Source organism: Phocoena phocoena, chromosome 6, assembly GCF_963924675.1.
Source record: "Phocoena phocoena chromosome 6, mPhoPho1.1, whole genome shotgun sequence".
In the NCBI taxonomy this organism is placed as follows: domain Eukaryota; kingdom Metazoa; phylum Chordata; class Mammalia; order Artiodactyla; family Phocoenidae; genus Phocoena; species Phocoena phocoena.
In genome coordinates this window covers 7516150-7537039 of record NC_089224.1, presented here as the reverse complement: position 1 = coordinate 7537039, position 20890 = coordinate 7516150, and the positions used below count along the sequence as shown (strand labels likewise).

Below are 20890 nucleotides of genomic sequence, written 5' to 3'. Positions count from 1 at the left end.
TTTTTCAAGCATTCTGCTACCCTATAGGTATATTTCAATGTTACTGCACACTTACCAAGCATGATACTATTCTACCCTGAAGGTAAAATTACATTTCATCTTATTTTCTTTCATCATACATTTGGTCTAGCGCTTCATTTGAAAAAACTTATTAGGAAAAAATACACATTTTAATGTATGACTAAAACATAAAACTTGCAGAATTAATTTCTGAAAAATTTTTAAGTAGAAAAAATGTTTTAAGTAAAAAAAAAAGAAATGTTACTTCATTGCTTTTTTTCCCCAAGCTGGTATATAAATAGTATAATTCATTATTGTGCTCAATGGAAGTGACAAGTCAATTTTCTCACTGTTTCTTTCCTGGCTAGGTTTCGTATGTCAAAGCTATTGACATTTGGATGGCAGTGTGTCTCCTTTTCGTGTTTTCAGCACTACTGGAGTATGCAGCTGTCAATTTTGTATCGAGACAACATAAAGAACTTCTGAGATTTCGACGAAAGAGAAAGAATAGGGTAGGCGATTAAATGCATTAAGTTCTCTGGGATACAATTCTCCCTGGAAAGTGAATTTGGGATATTTAATAGGGAGGTACAGAGAGGAAATGGGGACAGGGACTAAATGAAATGATGTCCCTTTGGTTTTGTCCAGCTGAAACTTACATTGTCAAAAATAGCCTCAGGGAGAAAATGGTAACATCGAACTATGCACAGCAGATCTGGTGACATGAGAGTTTTATCAACTTCTTTCTAATGTATGTCCTGGAAGGACACCATTATTTGCTTCCACTAACAAAATCTATCATTTCTTATTTGCAAGGTTGCAGTGTTTCTGATGGTTTTACTTGACATAAGTCAACAAATATAGCTATTAAAATTGTACCTTTTTTCGAACTAATTCCTTTAATTGTTTCCATCAAATATCACCTATTTACTAATACTATGATGCTGATGTAAAACTCTGTGGTCTCCTTTTTATGTATACTTTTATGCTTTTAAGACATTTCTTCTGAATCCCCACTCGAAACACAATAAGGTGTATTTTTGCCTTGCTATCACTTGATAAGTCAAACCCAGAAGAAATTTTATTTAGAGCGTCATTGGGAGACCACATGAAATTGTAGAAGTAATCTCCTAATTGGATTTGTAAGTACAGGATGGTAGTTGTTCACCTCTATTAAGACTTGTAATGTCATCTCTCTTTATATTTACATAATTTCAATTAGCCCCTTTCCTTTTCTGCAAGGGAGAGTCTCTATCAACCAGCATATCTTTGAGTTTACTTTTAATGTGGATGTGCCAGCTGACATTTTGAAAGCAAATGGTCTCTTAATCAAGAGAAATATCAAAGTTGTATATTACAGGAGAAATTGTGGCCAGAATCCAAAATACTGTAATATTTAAGTCAAAACATTCTCAACTCTTAAAATTAATAGTCTGGTTTATATGTAGTGTGCATTTTTAACGATTTAATTTTTTAAGGAATTTCTTATGGTTTCTGAATGACTGACTGTGATTTATATATTTTATAAATTTTTTTAAGAAGCTCTAAGCCATGATCTCCCAGTGCTAAGCCTACTCAGTATTAAACATATTCTAAGGCAGTAACTTATCCAATCATGTCTAATTGACTCCCTAGTATCATCACCTGCTCCAATAAATACCCCAATTCACTGTAGCATGGAAGGAGTTTCAGCATTGCAATACTCTGGGTAACACGGTGGACAGAAGAAACAATGCCAGGGCTTGCATTTGATCAAATTTTTATAAATATTAAAGCACATCATTTATACATTAACATATATTTTCATGGAGAGATTAACTTTTCTTTATCTCCTGCCCCCCACCTCTCCCAGTCTGCTGGTTTCCTTATACTTTTCTCACTCTGCCCAACCCTCCCTCTCTCTCCTTCCTCTTCTCTTTCCCTCCCTTACTGCCCATTTGCTCCTCTCTTTCATGTGATACCTGGCACAGCTGAAGCACCGTAACAGGACAAAGCATTCTGTATCACAGGGTGAAGCTGTTGTCTTTTTTTCCCATTAATGACTGATTAAGACTATTTTTTCCTTCTAACATGAATCAGAAGTAAAGCAACACTTATATCCCCCTCTAATTTTCGTTCACTTTTTTACATTTATTTTTCATTTCTGTACCTTTTTTCTCCTTCCTACATGTAGGATGTATCAGCCACGTGCTGCAAACACCAGAAATGGGAAGTCGTTCACATGTGGTGTCCAAAGGGAGGTCTGAGAGCTCAGACATTTTCTGCACCCATTACACATCCAGCAGTCAGAGTAGCTAATGGATAACATAACAGGCTGCAAGTTTAGATACTCAATTCTGATTTCTCCTTAAAAAAAAAAAAAATCCTTACCAAAGCAGCTCTTTATCCAATTTTACCACCCGTAAGTGTATTGGGATAAAAATATTTGACACCCCTTATTCTTTGGCTCACAGAAAGACAGCAAGATTAATGTTTCTAGTGATTGGCACTCTAGAAAAGTATCAAAATGCAAAAATAGTTACACCTGATTATTTTCTAATCACTATTTGAAATATTCAGGGAGCAAATATTGTAATTAACATTTAGTGCAGGAAAAAAAATCCAGTGTTTTTTTTTTTTTAAGTTCACTTCCTACTTTGAGGGGTGGATACCTTGCATATGTGAAAATCTATTAATTGATACATATGTATGTTAAGATGATCTATGCAATTAAAACCAATTGTGTAATTATATTTAATCATCTATGACTTTAATCATCTATCTCTGGTTTCTCAATCCCTTTTGGTCCACTTTACCTTCCCACAGACAGAAGCTTTTGCATTGGAGAAGTTTTACCGTTTCTCAGACACGGTAAATTCACTTTCTTAACTCTAAGTAGAGGAATGTGGTCATTGGTAAAAATGCAGACAGCACACTGTGCACTCAGGCAGTGTTTGGTGGGGAAACACAGCCCCTTGCACGCTGAAAGCTGAACAACCGCCAACCCCCTTCAGCTAAGGATACTCTCTTTTTCTAACAATTCCCTTTGTCTTCCCTCACTCAATCAAAAGATATTGAGATATTGTCTTTCATCCTATTAACCAAACTGGTCGAAATGATTTTAAAATATATATTAAACAGAAATATCACATGTATCTTATAATAGTCTCCATAGAAGAAATAATCATATGCCTTGACAAAATTAGTTTCAAAATAAATGGGAAATTTATTTATATAAATAAGTTCTGAAAACAGCCCCTCTTGCCAGAAAATAGAGACCTAAAAATAAGGCAAAAATAAAATGCTTTGTCCGGCCTGTGTATCTTAAGCATCCTCTCTTAATGTTAAAGCATGTTGAGGTTCTTTAGAGTAAATGAATGATTTTGGTTTTGATAGCATCCTCGGAAATGTTCGATTAAAAATAGGTCACAAGGACACATGTCCAATTATAATGGCTAAATATTTAGAAATGTAATCTACAGTAGAGCGTATCAGTAGCTTGACTTGGAGGTCCATAATATAGCACTCAGTGATTAAATTTTAAACATACCAAAAGCCAAGAATTTAGCTTGGGAAATCATATACAAACAGTCCAGTCTACTAAATTAAAAATTTCTGGGATACAGTGTATTTTAAAATACCTCCCCAGGGACTTCCCTGGAGGTCCGTTCAGTGGTTAAGACTGCGCCTTCCAATGCAGGGGGTGCGGGTTTGATCCCTGGTCAGGGACCTAAGATCCCCCATGCCTCATGGCCAAAAAAAAACAAAACATAAGACAGAAGCAATATTGTAACAAATTCAATAAAGACTTTCAAAAAAAAAAAAAAGCTCCATATCAAAAAAAACAAAACAAAAAAACCTCCCCAGAAGATTCTACTACACACCTTAGTTAAATAATCACTGAACTATTTTTCTTTTCTACTAAAATTGCATAGTTGTTCCCAATATAGCTAGCTACTTCTTCAGTTTTCATCCCTGGTGGAAAAAAAATTCACATGATCCAATTACTTTTACTTGATTATCCTAACGGTAATTTTTAAAAAATTAATTGCCTTGAATTTGCATAATAGCCCATAGTAGCCTCTTTGGGAAAGGTACATATTTAAATTTTCGGTAACTAAACAGTTCATACATATAGTAGCATTAGTATAAAATACATGTATTCAATTAAATATTGCCTTACAAAACAATGCAAAAAGAGCTCTGATGAAAAAAATCAGATTTCCTTCACTAACAGTCAATAAATACTTATTTTTTAAAAAAGAAACAGTATGGTTTTTTACAATATCGCTTAAAATGCAAACACACTCTAAAATACAATAAATGCAAATACATTGATTAGAAATCTGTGCACGCCATTTAGTTTTATAATATTCTAATCATCATGCAAATTTGGGGTTGATCATTTTCACTCTTTGAAAACGATTTTTGTCAACCTAATAGCCTTCTGGGCTGAATGAATTCCTCATTTTTTTTTTTAAACTATGCACTTTGCTTAGAAATGGTCTGAGCAATCAAAATCTTTAAATCAATATAATGAAAAGGAGGCTCAAGGTGGATGCCACGCCCTTTTTCATGAGTACTGACTTGCATGAGTTCTTCTTAGTACTTTAGTTTGGCAAAAGGGGCAATAAATAAAATCACCCCCTTAGAGAAAGCTTGATCACAACAGAGGGCTGTACACTGATGTACATGGTATTCCAAGGAAAGTTTTAAGTTGGTTCAGCATTGGCTTAGGCATTGTATACAATGTTTTACACCTTACTTTTTCCTCTGTGAAGGTACCAGGGAACCTTTTATATGCTGTGAAAGGATGCACATTCACTCTTGTATCCAAATTTCCCCACCCCACACTGTCGTAGCCTGCTGCGTGCTGATCACCCACCGCTGCACCTTGTCATAAATGCTTATCCCCGGGGCTGTGTGTGTGTGGGTGCATGCATGATATGAAAGTATTTTGGTTGGAAGTTGCTCTTCCCGTGTATGATATCATTACTTGAGTCCTGGAGGGTTATAAAGTCTTCAAAATATTTCCGAACATATGCTATTTGTTGAGCAATATGGATGATATGGGATTGCTTTAATGCATTTCATGCAGCTTCTGCACTGCAGTAGAATACTGCAATGGTTTGCTGAGTGAAAACACATACACACGGTGTTCTAGTACCTCTATCTTCCTACTTATTACTGTACATTAATTATTATTTGTGTACACAAATGAAATAAGAATGGACCACTAGTTCTAGATTCAAAAAATAATTACCAAGTTTGTATTTTGTTAGGCGTGATAGTTATCTTTTTTAAATAATTGACTGCATTTTGACTATCAGTACAAAAACTTCCATTTATGTGTGTATTTATATCCTATCTTACTTCAAAAATAACTCAAGGTAACGTTTAAGAATAACAAATAATTGATTTTTCTGCCTTGAACCTTTTGTCAGCTCTACAGTCTTAGGACAAATGCAAATATATACGTGTACTATTTTGGTTGAAGGGATGAGGCTCCATGCTTGGAAGCAACATGGTACCCATATACACTAAATTATTCAATAAAGTTTCCATTTGAGGTCAGTTTATGCTATATTCTAGAGTAGAAGATATTCTTTCAGTAGGTAAGTACTTCCTACAAATTTCTTTGATACATACCTGAGAAAAAAGTAGGTTCTCAATAATTTCAAAGTAAATTCTATATGAGCGACTCTGATACACAGGGGTTAGAAACTTCATTTTCTCAAGTAAAACAAAAATTGTGAGAATTTACTTATTTCCTGCCAACAAATATTTTGAGTTTATGTTAAACACAACTATTTCTTAGAACTATATCCCCTCTGAAATATCTCTTTAGGGAAATAATATTCAATAAAGTAATATAATCTCTACTTAATTTAGTGACACTTTAGTGACTTCCATCACAAAGTTGACTAAAAAAGATACACTGCTTTTTATATATGCTGTCCACTGTAATATAGTATCTTATTTTGCCCCATAATTATGAGTTGGCAATGAAAGAATCTAGCACATTAAATAGAAATAGATGTACAGATTTAAAAAAAATATTTCATTGACTTCTCAGCAATTCCCCAAAATGTATGTATTTATTACATTTTCATAATATTTCATCTAAAATATTCATCTTTTTAAGCTTACATTTTACCATTCAATAATCTCCAAACCATTCTGAATCTAAATTCAATATGCCAAGCATAAACTTGGCTAATTCATAATTAATTCATGTCATCTATAAGAAATGCAAGGTTCCCCTGGGAGTTCAAGGAATTTTATATTGACAATAGACTTGCAAGTCTAAAGTATTTTTAACCTCATATATAGTTATATTTTTTAAGCCTTCCATTTTTAAGTGATATAGAAATGTATATAGTTGTCTAAACTGAGGGTTTTACTTTAAGCTGATACTTATTTCAGAACAATAACTTAATTCATTCACATACTTCATCTTACCTTAGAATTTTCTAAGTGATGTTGATTTTTTCTCAACAAAACCAAGCCATTGTTTTGTTTATTAATAATTTTTTCAAAATCTACACACTTTGAAATCATATAAATGGGAATTAATAGCAATTCACTTTTCCTTCCTTTGTCATTTTCCTACTTGACAATGAAAAGTTACAGAAAATTATTTAAACAAAAAAACCTTTGGGATAATTTACTTAGCATCTTGATTGTATAAGAACATCTCAAAGGTATCCAGTGGGGAAAAAACATTAGGATGAAAGTAACATATTTAGTGCTGTTGTATCTCATAGCAATTCACATAATTAATCATCACTTATGCTGTTTTATATAATTAATATTTTGTCACCGCTCACTAGCAATCTTCATGCTTTCACCAAGCCTGCAACAAATAATATTTTTTGTTATTGTTATTTTTGAAGACTAAGAGGATAGGAAATTAATTCTTGTTTCATATATATGTTAGTTTATTATGTTTGATGATAAAGATGAAGCAATTCAACTGAATGACTATATTTACCCTTGGGCTTTCTTTCTGTAATAATTCTAGTTATAATATGCATGTTACATGAGTTAGTCTTTGGCATAATTCTCTAAAGTGAAAAGCACTTAGAATGTTTCACAATATGGTATTGTTGCTTAATTACTGAAACATTTTTCTCACTTCCATATTTAGTGAAAACAGGTCCTCCTGTAGAAAGAATTATACACTAACAAAATGGCTTTTTATATTTTTTATTGCCTACCCTTCTAACTTGCTTGAAGCATAAGAGGATTGACTTGTGGGTAAATGAAGCTATTTCTTCAATTTTACTTTTTTAATCAGCCACGTTCTTTGGTTTATTTTAATTCATTCTATTTAATCTTTATTATTGTCTGTATTTTAAGTTGCAAAGTGGCTTAATTTTATGAACGTTGAACATTGGCTAACATATAGTGTCTGAGTCAAAAGTTTTAGATGTTTGTCTAAACCTTGCTTTTGTGGCCTTTAGTCCATTAGAAACCCAAGCTAAAGACCTCACCAGAAAATTGAATTATCTCAAAAAAATATTTGAGTGTTAATTGGAATAAAGAATATCACTGCACCTCTGAACATATATAAACACGGGATAATTTTATGACTGAGTTTTACAAAACAGAGAAATTAGTTGAGTCATAAAATAATTTAATGCACCTTCTAGTATAGCAATCTATTATTAATGATGAGCTAATAGAAAAACTTCATTCATGCTTAAAATTATTATTTTAAGTGTAGCCCTTCAAAAAGATCCCCAAAGTCCAGTCATTTAAAAAAAATTATAAGATCGTTTTGGAGTTCAGGGGTCCTTGCTTCCCTCATCTTGTCTCCGGGGTAGCGACTGGAGTCTGGTCCAGTAGAGCTGAGATCCTGTTGCTTAAGAAATAAGATGACTCCATGTGCCTCATCTCATGGGCTCACCCCAAATACCTGTGCTGTTTCATGGAACATACTAACAACACTAAAGCCTCCTTGATTGCAGGAATTAGATTTGCAAGAATCCCAGCAGTTGTAGAGCAAAGCCCATCCATCACAACAGTAAGACAGTGAGGCAGCCAAGTGATCCTCCTAGTTTTATGCTGTCAGTTAATTTTTAGTGAAAAGTCTACAAGTGTGAGGCCATCTGGGGAGTCGGCAATTGGTAGGTCTATTTTATACAGAACTTTAGTGCTCGCTTAGTTTCTGTAGATTTACAATATCTAATGGTAAAATTGTTTCAGCTGTATTTTTCTTTCACATTGTGTATTATGTGACATCTATAATAATACAATTATAACAAACAAAATATTGATAATACAATACCAACAATTATCGGGGGTTGTATGTATTTTTCTCACCCTAAAAAAATCTGCTATGTAGTGCTATAATCATCTTTTCCTAGAATAAGAAACCAAGAATCTGAGAATTAAATAACTGGAACTATCCAGACCCCTGGCAATAAATGATGAAGCCATGGAATTGCTTAACTACGATAAAAACATTTGCATTTTCAATGTCAATCTTGAGTCAGATTTTAAATTTGGACCATCGAATATATTTGTGTGACTATATAAAATAGTTGAAAACTATTTCCTATAGCACAGACATTTTAAAAAAATAATGCAGATGCCCAATTTATTTTCATTTTTTAGAACAAGAATCCTTCAACATCTTGCTTTCTATTACCTTTGCCAGGAAATAAATATTTGAATGAGACATTTTAATAAGGGAAATATTTTTACTTAAAATTAAAGTTTCTATTTTTTCACCTCCAAAATTAACAGGAAAGCCACTGGCGATACATTTGTTAGTGAAATCATATTCCAGATGCTTTTGAAAAAACAATACTGCACCAAGTCATATTATATAATGTAATTGTCCAAAGTCTATTCCTAAAGTATTCCTAGGTCTGTCATAAATTTAAAAATGAGTAGAGATACAGGTCATATTAATAGCCTTATAGATAGCCTCTCCTAGAAACAGCCTTACTTAAAAACAGGAATTATTAAAAAATAAAATAATACCTCCATACTAACACAGAAGTCACTACAGAGTATATTTTCATAAGCTGCCACTTAAAATTTAAATTAGAAAGTGTTAGAGGTGTTCAAAAAATGTTATATCACCATGGATTCAGGCTAACTCGGAGAGCTGCATTGTGCCTCTTGGAAATTTTTGTTTCCACAAATTGTGCGTTATGATCACCTAGAGAGCTTGGAAATGCAGATTACTGGGACAACCTAAATGTTAATGAGTACAAATCTCCGCAACTGAGATCCAGAAAACTGGATCTCAGCAGTCCCTCCCAGCGGTTCTGAGACAGCTGCTGAGTGGACCACAGTGTGAGAAATATTGTCCTCGTCTGGACTGTCATTATTGCATGTACATAGAATGTGGTCATTTCACACGTTGCCAGCTTTTATGATGGACGAGTGCTGTATGAAGATGATGAAGTTTAAATTGTTCAAAGTGTCATTTTCTATTTAAACACATATCCAGAGTAAAGTGGCTTTGTCAGTATAACTCCATAGCTCTGATTACAGGTTTGAGGAGGCCAACTTACTTGCACGACAGAAATAAACTTTAATCTCATATGTCATTTTCTCAGCTCTACAGTAGGATAAAAAGCAGGAGAGAGAGCAGATAAAGCGTCTTCATCTAAGTGCGAGGCCTTATAGCTTCTCAAGCACACAGGACTCTTAGTTCTCTCACCTACAGAGGGCATGAATGGCTTCCTAGTCTAAAGAAACAGATACAGTATCATAAGTAGCAACGATCCTTTCAGTGCAAATGCAGTCGTGGACCCAAAACCATGCTATCAGGTAATACAAAAGAAAAACCTGTGAGGTGGGACAGAGTTAAGTCACAGCCTTGCTCTCTATCCCCCGACACTTCCACTACCAGAAACCAGAAACCTCTGTAAAGGTGTTCCCCCTTACTGTCGCTCATACCCATGTGGTCTGTGCACTCATCTAGTGAACCAACCAGCCCTTCATGTCCTGGTCATCCTGTCTTTAGTAATAATGTTTTCATTGCTCCTTCCAATTTCTGTTTAAACCTCAGCTCTGTGAGCTGATGGGATGTGAGATGCCCTTACTATGTTGTGTTCTTCGGCCATTTTATATACTAGCCATTTGTAAATGTGTTCCTTTCTCCAAAGGGATCTATTCCAGGGGCCCAGACTGATATAAAAGTGCCTGTGGGCTTCCCTGGTGGCGCAGTGGTTGAGAGTCCGCCTGCCAATGCAGGGGACGCGGGTTCGTGCCCCGGTCCGGGAGGATCCCACATGCCGCGGAGCGGCTGGGCCCGTGGGCCATGGCCGTTGAGCCTGTGCGTCCGGAGCCTGTGCTCCGCAACGGGAGAGGCCACAACGGTGAGAGGCCCGCGTACCGCAAAAAAAAAAAAAAAAAAAAAAGTGCCTGTTCCAAGCCATTAATAGTATTTTCAGCTATGGCTTCTGTTACAGTGTAAACAAGCCCAATATGGACCATCTATTTCTGCTAAAATCCATTGAATCCTCCAAGAGGCTTGGGCAAAGACCCTAAGCATTCTATCTGCCAGCTGTGTGTTAGCTCTTGTCCTCGGGAGATTCAACCCAAAGGCAATTTTCAAGCAATTCTTTATCTTGTTAATATTGCAGACAAGCTCTGACCACATCAGTGGCTTCATTGGGCAACAGAGGGACATGTTCTGTCCATTGCTGCATGGCCTGGACACCACCATGACTACATCAAAGACCAATCCAAGACATGTGCCTTGGCGCTGTAGTCCCCTTCTGAGCTGGTAATTAGATGGGGACTACATGACCTAATTAATTCTACCCTGGGATTTCTATAAGGAATTGCATCTCCCACCTTGGAATGTTCCTTTTTTTCAAGAGGAAATTGTTTTTTCGTTTTTTTTTAATATAAAATTTATTTATTTTGGGCTGTGTTGGGTCTTGTTGCTGTGCATGGGCTTTCTCTAGTTGTGGCGACCGGGGGCGACTCTTCGTTGCGGTGCACAGGCTTCTCCTTGCGGTGGCGTCTCTTGTTATGGAGCACGGGCTCTGGGCACACAGGTTTCAGTAGTTGTGGCATGCAGGCTCAGTAGTTGTGGTTTGCGGGCTCTAGAGCGCAGGCTCAGAAGTTGTGGCGCATGGGCATAATTGCTGCACAGCATGTGAGATCTTCCCGGACCAGGGCTTGAACCCGTGTCACTTGCATTGGCAGGAGGATTCTTAACCACTGCACCACCAGGGAAGCCCCCTTGGGATGTTCTTAACTGCCCAATTAAGGGCTCATTTGCCTGACCATAATGCAAGGCCACTGGCCAGGACCCAGGAGTCTCTGAATATCCAGATATAAAGCTATAGCTTTGAGATCAAGAACCGGTTCTTGTGATACTGCCATATTCACTGCTTCTCAAATCAGCCCATTGTGTAGACTTACCTACTCATTCCACTGCAGGTACACTGTGAGTCCTGACCATCCATATGAGAGTTTCCATTGGTGAACGAAGGGACCTGTTTTTCCTCAGTGGGTAGCTTCCATCATGGGTCCATTGTTGAAAGGATACATTTTCATATGAGGTACTTCACCCAAGTTACTCCTCTTAGCTTGTTCCTGAATATGTCATTTTCATTTTTATCAGGGAACTTGAATGGAGATGACATTTTGACATCACGCATGACATGGTAGATGTCTTAGACCTAAATAGAGTCTGGTACTCTTCAGATTCCTTTAGTCTAGGGACTGTCTCTACCAGAGCCCAAGAGAATGCCAGTAGCTGTCATTCAAATAGGTTAATCTGCTCATGGCATTAGAGCGTTTTCTGGTATAGAATCCTAGCAGCCACCTTAGGGTGCTATTATTGAGCTTTTCCCAGAAACTCCAGTCTGCATGTTTTAGTAGCAGATACCTCTACAGTTGATGACTTTTAAGGCCTCAGAGAGGCAGCTTGGGTTATTGCCTGCCTCAGATGTCTTACAGTTGGCCCTTGTTCCCATTTCAAATTCAGTCTGTCTTGGGACTTCCCGGGCGGTCCAGTGGTTAAGACTTTGCCTTCCAATGCAGGGGGTGTGGGTTCGATCCTTGGTCAGGGAGTTAAGATCCCACATGTCTTGCAACCAAAAAAACCAAAAGCATAAAACAGAAGCAATGTTGTAACAAATTCAATAAAAACTTTAAAAATGGTCCACATCCAAAAAAAAACCTTAAAAAAAAAATTCAGCCTGTCTTTCTGTCACTCTGTACACCATGACCAACAGAAACCCAGAACGTATCTGCCAGATTTCAAATAGTGCTGCAAGCTGTTTTCCTCGTACTGGGGTCCAGGAGAATAGCAGTGTGTCCTTTACTGTTTGTGAATTGTCTCGAGTGGTTGATCCAGGATATTTTCAGAAACTTCACTGACGTTACTGGGCTCTGACCCTTGGCTGCATCTAGTGTGAATCTTAAGCTTTACCTAGTCATGTGTGCTACTACACTTCCCAAACCTTGCCTGACTTTCTCCTCCAAGAGGAAAGTTCTCATTCATCATTAACCAGCTTAGTCTGACAATGATTTGGACCAAACTGCTTCCAACCAGGTTGTGACACATGTTGGAGAAGTCAGGTTTCCTTAAGGGACAAAGAGTAAGGTGACAGTCTACCCCACATGAAGACTCACTGTGTTTGAGGGGTTTTTTGGGGGGTTTTTTTTTGTGTGTGTGCGGTACGCGGGCCTCTCACTGTCGTGGCCTCTCCCGTTGCGGAGCACAGGCTCCGGACGCGCAGGCTCAGCGGCCATGGCTTACAGGCACAGCCGCTCCGCGGCATGTGGGATCTTCCCAGACCGAGGCACGAACCCGAGTCCCCTGCATCGGCAGGCGGACCCTTAACCACTGCGCCACCAGGGAAGCCCTGTTTGCAGTTTTTTTAGATTGGGATTGAGAGGAAAGATGTAGCCAAGTGGACCAAAGCATACCAGCCTCCTCTGTCCTGAAACTCCTAGAGAGGTTTTACCACGTCCACCTCGTGGAGGCAGTTGTAGGGACTTCCTTAGTGAACCCACGTAGTCAGCAGTCAGCCTGCAAGACCTGCTTATTTTTATCATAGTCCAATCAGGACTATTTCAGAGAAAATTAACGAGGGGCTAGCACCCCTGCTGCCATCACGTCCTTAATCAGAGCTGAGTTTTCTTTACCTCCCTGGAATCTTGTGCTGTTTAATAGTTACTACAGCGGAAGGTTTAGGCAATTCTAAGGGCTCCCATTTTAGTACATCCAATTACAACTGGGCTAAGGCCCAGCAGCCCAAGATTTAGGCTCACACCAGAAATGGCAAGGTCCTTCATCCACAGTCACATCCTTCCCAGTTATACATTTAGCCAGAGGTGATACCGCCTACTGGCTACGTCTTAGTCTCTTCTTTTCCTATCTGCAATTTTCACTACAACCATGATACCTACGAACACAGCGTAACTCTGCCTCCTTCTCTGCTCCACCAGCTTTTTAACATTGCTGTTAACTTCGCCTTCTCGTTTCCCAGCAGTCTTACTTCTCATGGTGCACTGGCTTCCACAATCCCAAAGAGCTGTGTTCACCACCCCTGGCCGTTCTCCATTAACCATGGCACACAGCCTGGGACCCCACTCAGAACTGGACAAGGAGACCCTGGCCTTCGTGGGCAGGCTTCTTTGTGTCTTCGCAGATGCAGTCAATTCAGCCACCGCGTCAGCGCCTTTTGTTTGCATTCCCATTGGCACCACTGGATTAACTCCGAGATGAAAGTGCCAGATTTAACAGGGCTCCTTCAGGGAAACAGCTGCTGGAAGGAACTAGAACAGATTTGCTTCCCCCCCGGCTGGCGACAACGTGCCAGGAAGTCTTTCATAGGAATCCTGTCAGTTTTCGCTCTTTTCACTCTGTGTCTTGAAAGCCACCTAAAGAGAGCTGATAGAGTCTTCTCTGGCCAAGTTCTTTCTTCTGAATGGCCCAGATTTTTTTTTCCTTCAGTGAAACCCAGCATGTCAGCTGCAAGAGTAAACGTGTCCATGAATTGTATATACTCTCCTGCCTTCCCCGAAAGAGAGCCACCTGGGAACCCAGGCCTGGGGGACTCCCCGAATCACCGTGTCTATCAGAGTTTAGCTCAGAGCATGTGGTTTGGGGAGGCTCATTTTTTTTTGCATTATTATTATTATTATTTTAATTACTGTATGGCCAGCCCAGGTTTGCTACATCCCTTAAGAGAGCTGTGTCTTCTTCAGGGCTGTTCCACTACACAGCAGAAAGACAACAGGCGGCTTTCCTTCTCAGCATAGATTCACATCACCCAAGGCTTCACCCACTCCAAAAGCGTCCTTGAATTTACGCCTGCCAGCAATTCCCGAACGGCAATATTGCAGCAAGTTAGGAGTTCGCATTCACATCAAACGTTGTTTTTCCCCTGCAGCATGCAGAAAAATGATCAGCTCTTATGTCAATTAGCCTAAAGATCCTGGCAAGTGTGAACCTCCCAGATATCTGCTGGTTCTTCTCAGCAAAGCGGCCCAGCTCCTATTTACTTTGTCCTGTGTGGTGTCTACTAGCCCCATGAGGCTGTTGAGCCCTAGAAATATGGAGTCTGAATTGAGGGGTGTTATAAATGTAAAGTGCACACTGATTTCAAGGACTTAGTATGCAATAAAGAACACAAAATTTCTCCTTTAATTTCTACTTGAGCCAACGTTTGAATAATATTTAGGACGTATTAAAATTAATTTTGCCTATTTCTTTTAATTTAAATGTAGCTAATGTAAAGTTTAGATTTAAAATTACACACATAGCTTTCGTTGGTGGTTCCCATTATATTTCCACTGGCCAGGGCTGCATTGTAGTCACTCGTTTCCAGTGTCATTTGCCTGGGGTGGCAGAGGAGTGACATCAAGACGAAGTGCGGTGTCCCTCCAAGTCCCCACTGGACTTGTGCTTTCATCGTGAGCACAGGCTGCAAAGCTGCTTGATGTACGTGCTCTGGTTTCTCTTTCCCCCAAGTGGTTTTAGCTGCGCAAAGCTAATCGGTTACTAGGAGACAAAGCCGCTTTCTCCTCAGTTTTATGACCCTGTTTCCCTTCGGTTTTATCTCACTCATCATCCATCTGCCAGTTCAACAGGGCATATGTGTGTGTCATCCATATCCCAACAGTATGATTTATCCCCAGTATTTTCTGTGGAGCTTTTGCAACCTCAAACCCAGGGAGGGTCAGGGTCACGTTCTCATCAGAACTCCCTCCCAGAACCTTTGGCTGCATTGAGTCTGAAAGGATCTGAAAGCCAGGTCTCCTTCCATCACCGCCACTGAGGTTTTAGGTTCAAACTGTCAATCAGACCCTCCAGATTACTTGGTCCTCTAGGAGGATGCGAGGCAGGTGACACGCCAGACACAGCATCTTCATTTCATGGGGAGGTCCAACAGCGACTCAAGAGCTTCTTCCCCCCGCCCCTCCAGGCTTCAGGCCACTGAACTGCTCCCCCAGGGCAGGTGCCACAGTAAAGGGAGAAAACTCCACATTCCTGTTTTCAAGGAAATCATGCTGGAAAAACTAGGTCTTTCTCTGCAGTTCTCAACAGCCAGGCCTGGTGTTACCCCTTTACTCACAGTTTGCTGGAAAGATCCAACTGAGAAAATATAGTTGTTCACTATGTATGTTAAATCTTAAATCTCAAATCTCTGTTTTGAGACAAGTGTGTATGTGGGAGGCTCTCTAAAGGTCTGAAAATATTCAATTCCCCAGAACAGATGGACAGTGGAGGAAGGTGGTTAAAATGTACAAACTTCCAGTTTTAAATAAGTTCTAGGGACATAATGTACAACATGATGACTTGAGTTAGCACTGCTGTAAGATAGATCATGTATGATATAGTGGAAAGTTGTGAAGAGAGTAGACCCTAAGAGTTCTCATCACAAGGAGAATTTTTTTCTTTTCTTTTTATTGTATCTATACAAGACGATGGATGTTCACTAAACCTATTATGGTAATCATTTCACAATATGTGTAACTCAAACCATCATGCTGTATATCTTAAACTTATACGGTGATGTATTGGTTATTTCCCCATAAAGATAAAGACAATAAAAAGAAAACAGTTACTTAGCCTTAACATTTCCATGGTGGCTAAAAACATTGGCAGTATAAGTGAACATCCCTATTAAAGACCACTAGAAAACCAATTTCCAATTTTTGTAAGACTGCAACAGTTACATGTAATTTGGATCATCAGCTTTTATTTTAGACTTGTTTCCTCAAAATCCAGTTGCTTATACATCTTACAGTTGAGATATATTCCAGTAATTATATCTTTCTGTTTTTCAGGTATAATTGCCTTATTTCCTAATTCCCCAAAAAACTGTTTCATACATTATTACATCAACTTTGATCATCCTCTCAGTTTTAGAATCCATTTAAATTTCTATTTTTCGCTTTCATATTTTGTAATATACTGTTCATTAGGCCTGTACTATCACAGACCTAAAATAAATTTTCAGGAGTTTGAGCCAGTTAATTACTTTTAACTCTTATGTTACCATCACAGAGTACTTTCATAAAAATTGGGCTGTAACAACTTTTTAAGATGTCATCTTTTAAACATTGAATTTTAGTAGCAAAAATCCAATTAATTGGCAGTTACCTGCAGTTACATTCCAAACAAATGCATTAAATTATTCATTAATGAATTTCATTATAAAGGATTAAATACCATATTTTCCTATCACGAACACATTTCATTTATCATTTGTTAAAATAAGTTTATTTGTTTTATTTTTGGCTGCGTTGGGTCTTCGTTGCTGTGCGCGGGCTTTTCTCCAGTTGTGGTGAGCAGGGGCCACTCTTCGTTGTTGTGCACGGGCGTCTCACTGCGGTGGCTTCTCTTGTTGCGGAGCACGGGCTCTAGGTGCGCGGGCTTCAGTAGTTGCAGCAGGCGGGCCCTAGAACGCAGGCTCAGTAGTTGTGGTGCATGGGCCCAGCTGCTTCACAGCATGTGGGATCTCCCCAGAGCAGGGCTAGAACCCGTGTCCCCTGCATTGGCAGGCAAACTCTCAACCACTACGCCACCAGGGAAGCCCTATCATGTTTTTATTAAGTAATTTTTTCTTTAAATTTTGTTTTTTTCATATATATACATGGAGAATTCTCTTCAATTTGCAACACTTTAGAGAAAAATAACAATACTTTTAGGACCATGATAAGTTATAATATTCTTTAACATGAAACTTCTGCCAGATTTCCTTCATAATTTCAACAAAACCAATGTACCTTAAAAGTAATAGTATATGAACTAGAATATCTGGCCATCTGATAGTATGCCAAATGGGTTAGTATAAAACATCAAGTGAGAATAACAATAACCAAGCAGTGTTGTCGATCTAGATTGTATTTCCCAATGAAGTAACATGAAATTGTAGGAAACAGGCATTAAAATGTTTGCCTCCATGGGGCTTCCCTGGTGGCGCAGTGGTTGGGAGCCCGCCTGCCGATGCAGGGGACATGGGTTCGTGCCCCGGTCCGGGAGGATCCCACATGCCGCGGAGCGGCTGGGCCCACGAGCTATGGCCGCTGAGCCTGCGCGTCCGGGGCCTGTGCCCCGCAACGGGAGAGGCCCCCAACAGTGAGAGGCCCGCATACCGCAAAAAAAAAAAAAAAAAAATGTTTGCCTCCATGAAAAAGAAAAATTCAAACTATGATCATGGTATTTTCCCTTTGACATCATATACGTACACATTTAAACACATGATGTGAAAAAAATCTAGTACATGAACATATATAATATAATATCCAAATAGATTTTTTCCTTGCTCAATTTATTTAGATATTCTAGCAATATGTAGACAATACCAGAATATTTAATTTTTCCATTAAAACATAACACTTGAGTGTTTCATTGAATGAACACGTCTGTATGATTCAGCAGGATAAATCAATAAAACTTGAATAGGAAAGAAAAGCAACTCACCTTTATATGTTTTACCTTTTCATTATAATAATGTTATCATTTATCATGATAAAGATTAAGTTATCGTTCTGAAATGCCTGTTATACATGCCCTATTCCATGACTAAAGTGCTTTTCTTTTTAACATCTTTATTGGAGTATAATTGCTTTACAATGGTGTGTTAGTTCCTGCTTTATAACAAAGTGAATCAGCTATACAGATACATATGTTCCCATATCTCTTCCTTCTTGCGTCTCCCTCCCTCCCACCCTCCCTATCCCACCCCTCTAGGTGGTCACAAAGCACTGAGCTGATCTCCCTGTGCTATGTGGCTGCTTCCCACTAGCTATCTATTTTACATTTGGTAGTGTATATATATGTCCATGCCACTCTCTCACTTTGTCACAGCTTACCCTTCCCCCTCCCCATATCCTCAAGTCCATTCTCTAGTAGGTCTCTGTCTTTATTCCCGTCTTGCCCCTAGGTTCTTCATGACCTTTTTTTTTTTTCTTAGATTCCATATATATGTGTTAGCATACGGTATTTGTTTTTCTCTTTTCTGACTTACTTCACTCTGTATGACAGACTCTAGGTCCATCCACCTCACTACAAATAACTCAATTTCATTTCTTTTTATGGCTGAGTAATATTCCATTGTATATATGTGCCACATCTTCTTTATCCATTCATCTGTCGATGGACACTTAGGTTGCTTCCATGTCCTGGCTATTGTAAATAGTGCTGCAATGAACATTTTGGTACATGACTCTTTAAATTTTGGTTTTCTCAGGGTTAAAGTGCTTTCTAATGTTTTTCTTATGACAGGATGATGAGGTAAGGGAAAGCCGATTCAGTTTCACAGCCTATGGAATGGGACCGTGTCTGCAAACAAAAGACGGTGTGACTCCAAAGGGACCAAACCATCCTGTCCAGGTAATGCCAAAGAGCCTGGATGAAATGAGGAAGGTCTTCATTGACCGGGCCAAGAAGATTGACACCATCTCCCGAGCCTGCTTCCCATTAGCCTTTTTGATTTTTAATATTTTCTACTGGGTTATCTATAAAATTCTTAGGCATGAGGATATTCATCAGCAACAAGATTAAGTCTCTGGGGGTGTGCAAGTGTGCAAACTGTCAACTCAGAAGGAAGGTTTTTTGCCATAGGGCTGTGTGTGTGTGTGTGTGTGTGGTGTACAAATGATGACCATTTGTCATATGTGGCATATGGAAAGGTATTATTATGATTTGCTATGCAAAGTCATGAGGCAGTTGAGTACTTTAATGGATAAAAAATATATATATTATAGGGATTCTATTTCATATTAATTTAAGATTATCTGTTTTTTTCACAGTAAATCGTACAAGTGGAAGTATTACTGTCAATGTGTATCTAATATATCACATAATAGTACATGTGAAAACTACTTTGGAATTCTTTGATTTTTAATTCAATATTAAATATCACAAAAGTAAAATTTGCACAGAAAACTTTGGAAAAGGAAAAAGGGGAAACGTTGAAGATAAAAAATCAGTAGTTTGAGGCTTTAAAATATTTTCTTACACTGTAGTTACAAAATAGAAAAATAATCAGATAAGTCAGTGCGAAACTCGCTCAATAATGATAGAAGATTGTACATACACATGCTATAGAACCAATTTAGGGAATAAAAAATTTAAATTAGGAGATTAAAATTAAAAACTTTGTTGTTTAGATGCTAAATTTAGTTGTTTAAAATACTAAATTTCCCTCTTTGGAAATTTTTTTAATGGCCTAAGCGATCATATTATATACAAAATATACTTTTCATAACTTTATATCTCTATGGATGAATGTAGGTATACTGAAAACATTATTGTTTTTAAAAAGTGTTATAGCTGTGTATTTTTAATTTTTTTAATAATTTTAATTATTGCCAAACACTGAAAAATTCAAGCCAGCATCTTTGTTTTGTTAGATTTTTAATAGTTGCTTAATTGTCTGTAAGTAATTATGTTTACTGTTTTGATATAATTGAATAAAGTTCAGTAAGACTTTTATATTTTAGCTTAGAATGAGACTTTAAAATTCAATGGAATTATAGTATTTACATTTTGATAAAAATGAATTTACTGAAAACAAATATGGATTTAGAAAGATTTTTTCATAAGAACAGTTTTCCCATCAAAGTTATATGGGTCCCAACTCCTAGCTCTGAATGTAAAGATGGAAGATTTTAATTCTAAATTATATAAATAAGTCATTTCTACAAAGTGAGGATTGATTATTTTATATTTCTGAATTAATGATTTCAATATATAAGCCATCCACTAGATGTGAATAATTCTAAATAAAATTTTTACTTAAAATTTATCAGCATCCCCATGGAATTATTTCAACTACAATGGGGCATTAACTCATTTCATGCAGTGTAATTAAGTGCAAATATATGATAGAGTTCTAGGTTAAACCGAACCAGACTCTGATTCTTTTCCAGTTTTGCCACTTTTGCATTATTTTTGTCATTAATGTTGTATTTTTAAAAAGCTCTAGAATGCTTTTTAGAAATGTTTAATTACTGGTCAGATTCACTAGATGGAAACTCGTACCAGATTATTGACAGAGAAAAGTTTAACCATTAAGAAAATGATTAACTCAGATTTAAGAGGGAAAAAAAAGCCAGTTCTTGAAATAGATGGTACCAGTTACTGCCCTTTAACCATTATCAAACTAAAAGTAAGAACTGCCATTTAAAGCTAAAATGTCTCAATGTTATTGAACTTTGGTCTATCTAATTGTATTTTTTTTAATAACTTTAAAAAATAATGTGTGTTTAGCAATTTTTGCTAGTAAAGACCAAATTACCCTCCTTTATAAGTAATTTAAAACTATTAGGAAAGAAAAATGTTTGGCATTAAATGCAAATGCCACAGCCAAAAGAAGTTATTGCTGTGTACTTTACTTATTTTGAGGACTGTTCACCCCAGAGTTAAACATGTCCTTCTTCATTGAGGATTGTATGAACCAAAACC

The 20890-nt window shown here is 37.6% G+C and overlaps 1 protein-coding gene across 2 annotated transcripts in view; it reads left to right on the top strand.

Annotated features, from left to right (window-relative positions):
- GLRA3 (glycine receptor alpha 3) overlaps window positions 1-18985 on the top strand; it is a 158381-nt gene extending 139396 nt beyond the window's left edge. Inside the window, exons 8-10 of one of the 2 annotated variants that reach the window (XM_065878823.1) lie at window positions 369-512; window positions 2806-2850; window positions 18707-18985. In XM_065878823.1, coding sequence (XP_065734895.1) covers window positions 369-512; window positions 2806-2850; window positions 18707-18985 — 468 coding nt within the window. The remainder of the gene's footprint in view (window positions 1-368; window positions 513-2805; window positions 2851-18706) is intronic. The other variant, XM_065878824.1, reaches the window with a different exon arrangement.
- Window positions 18986-20890: the final 1905 nt, after the last annotated feature.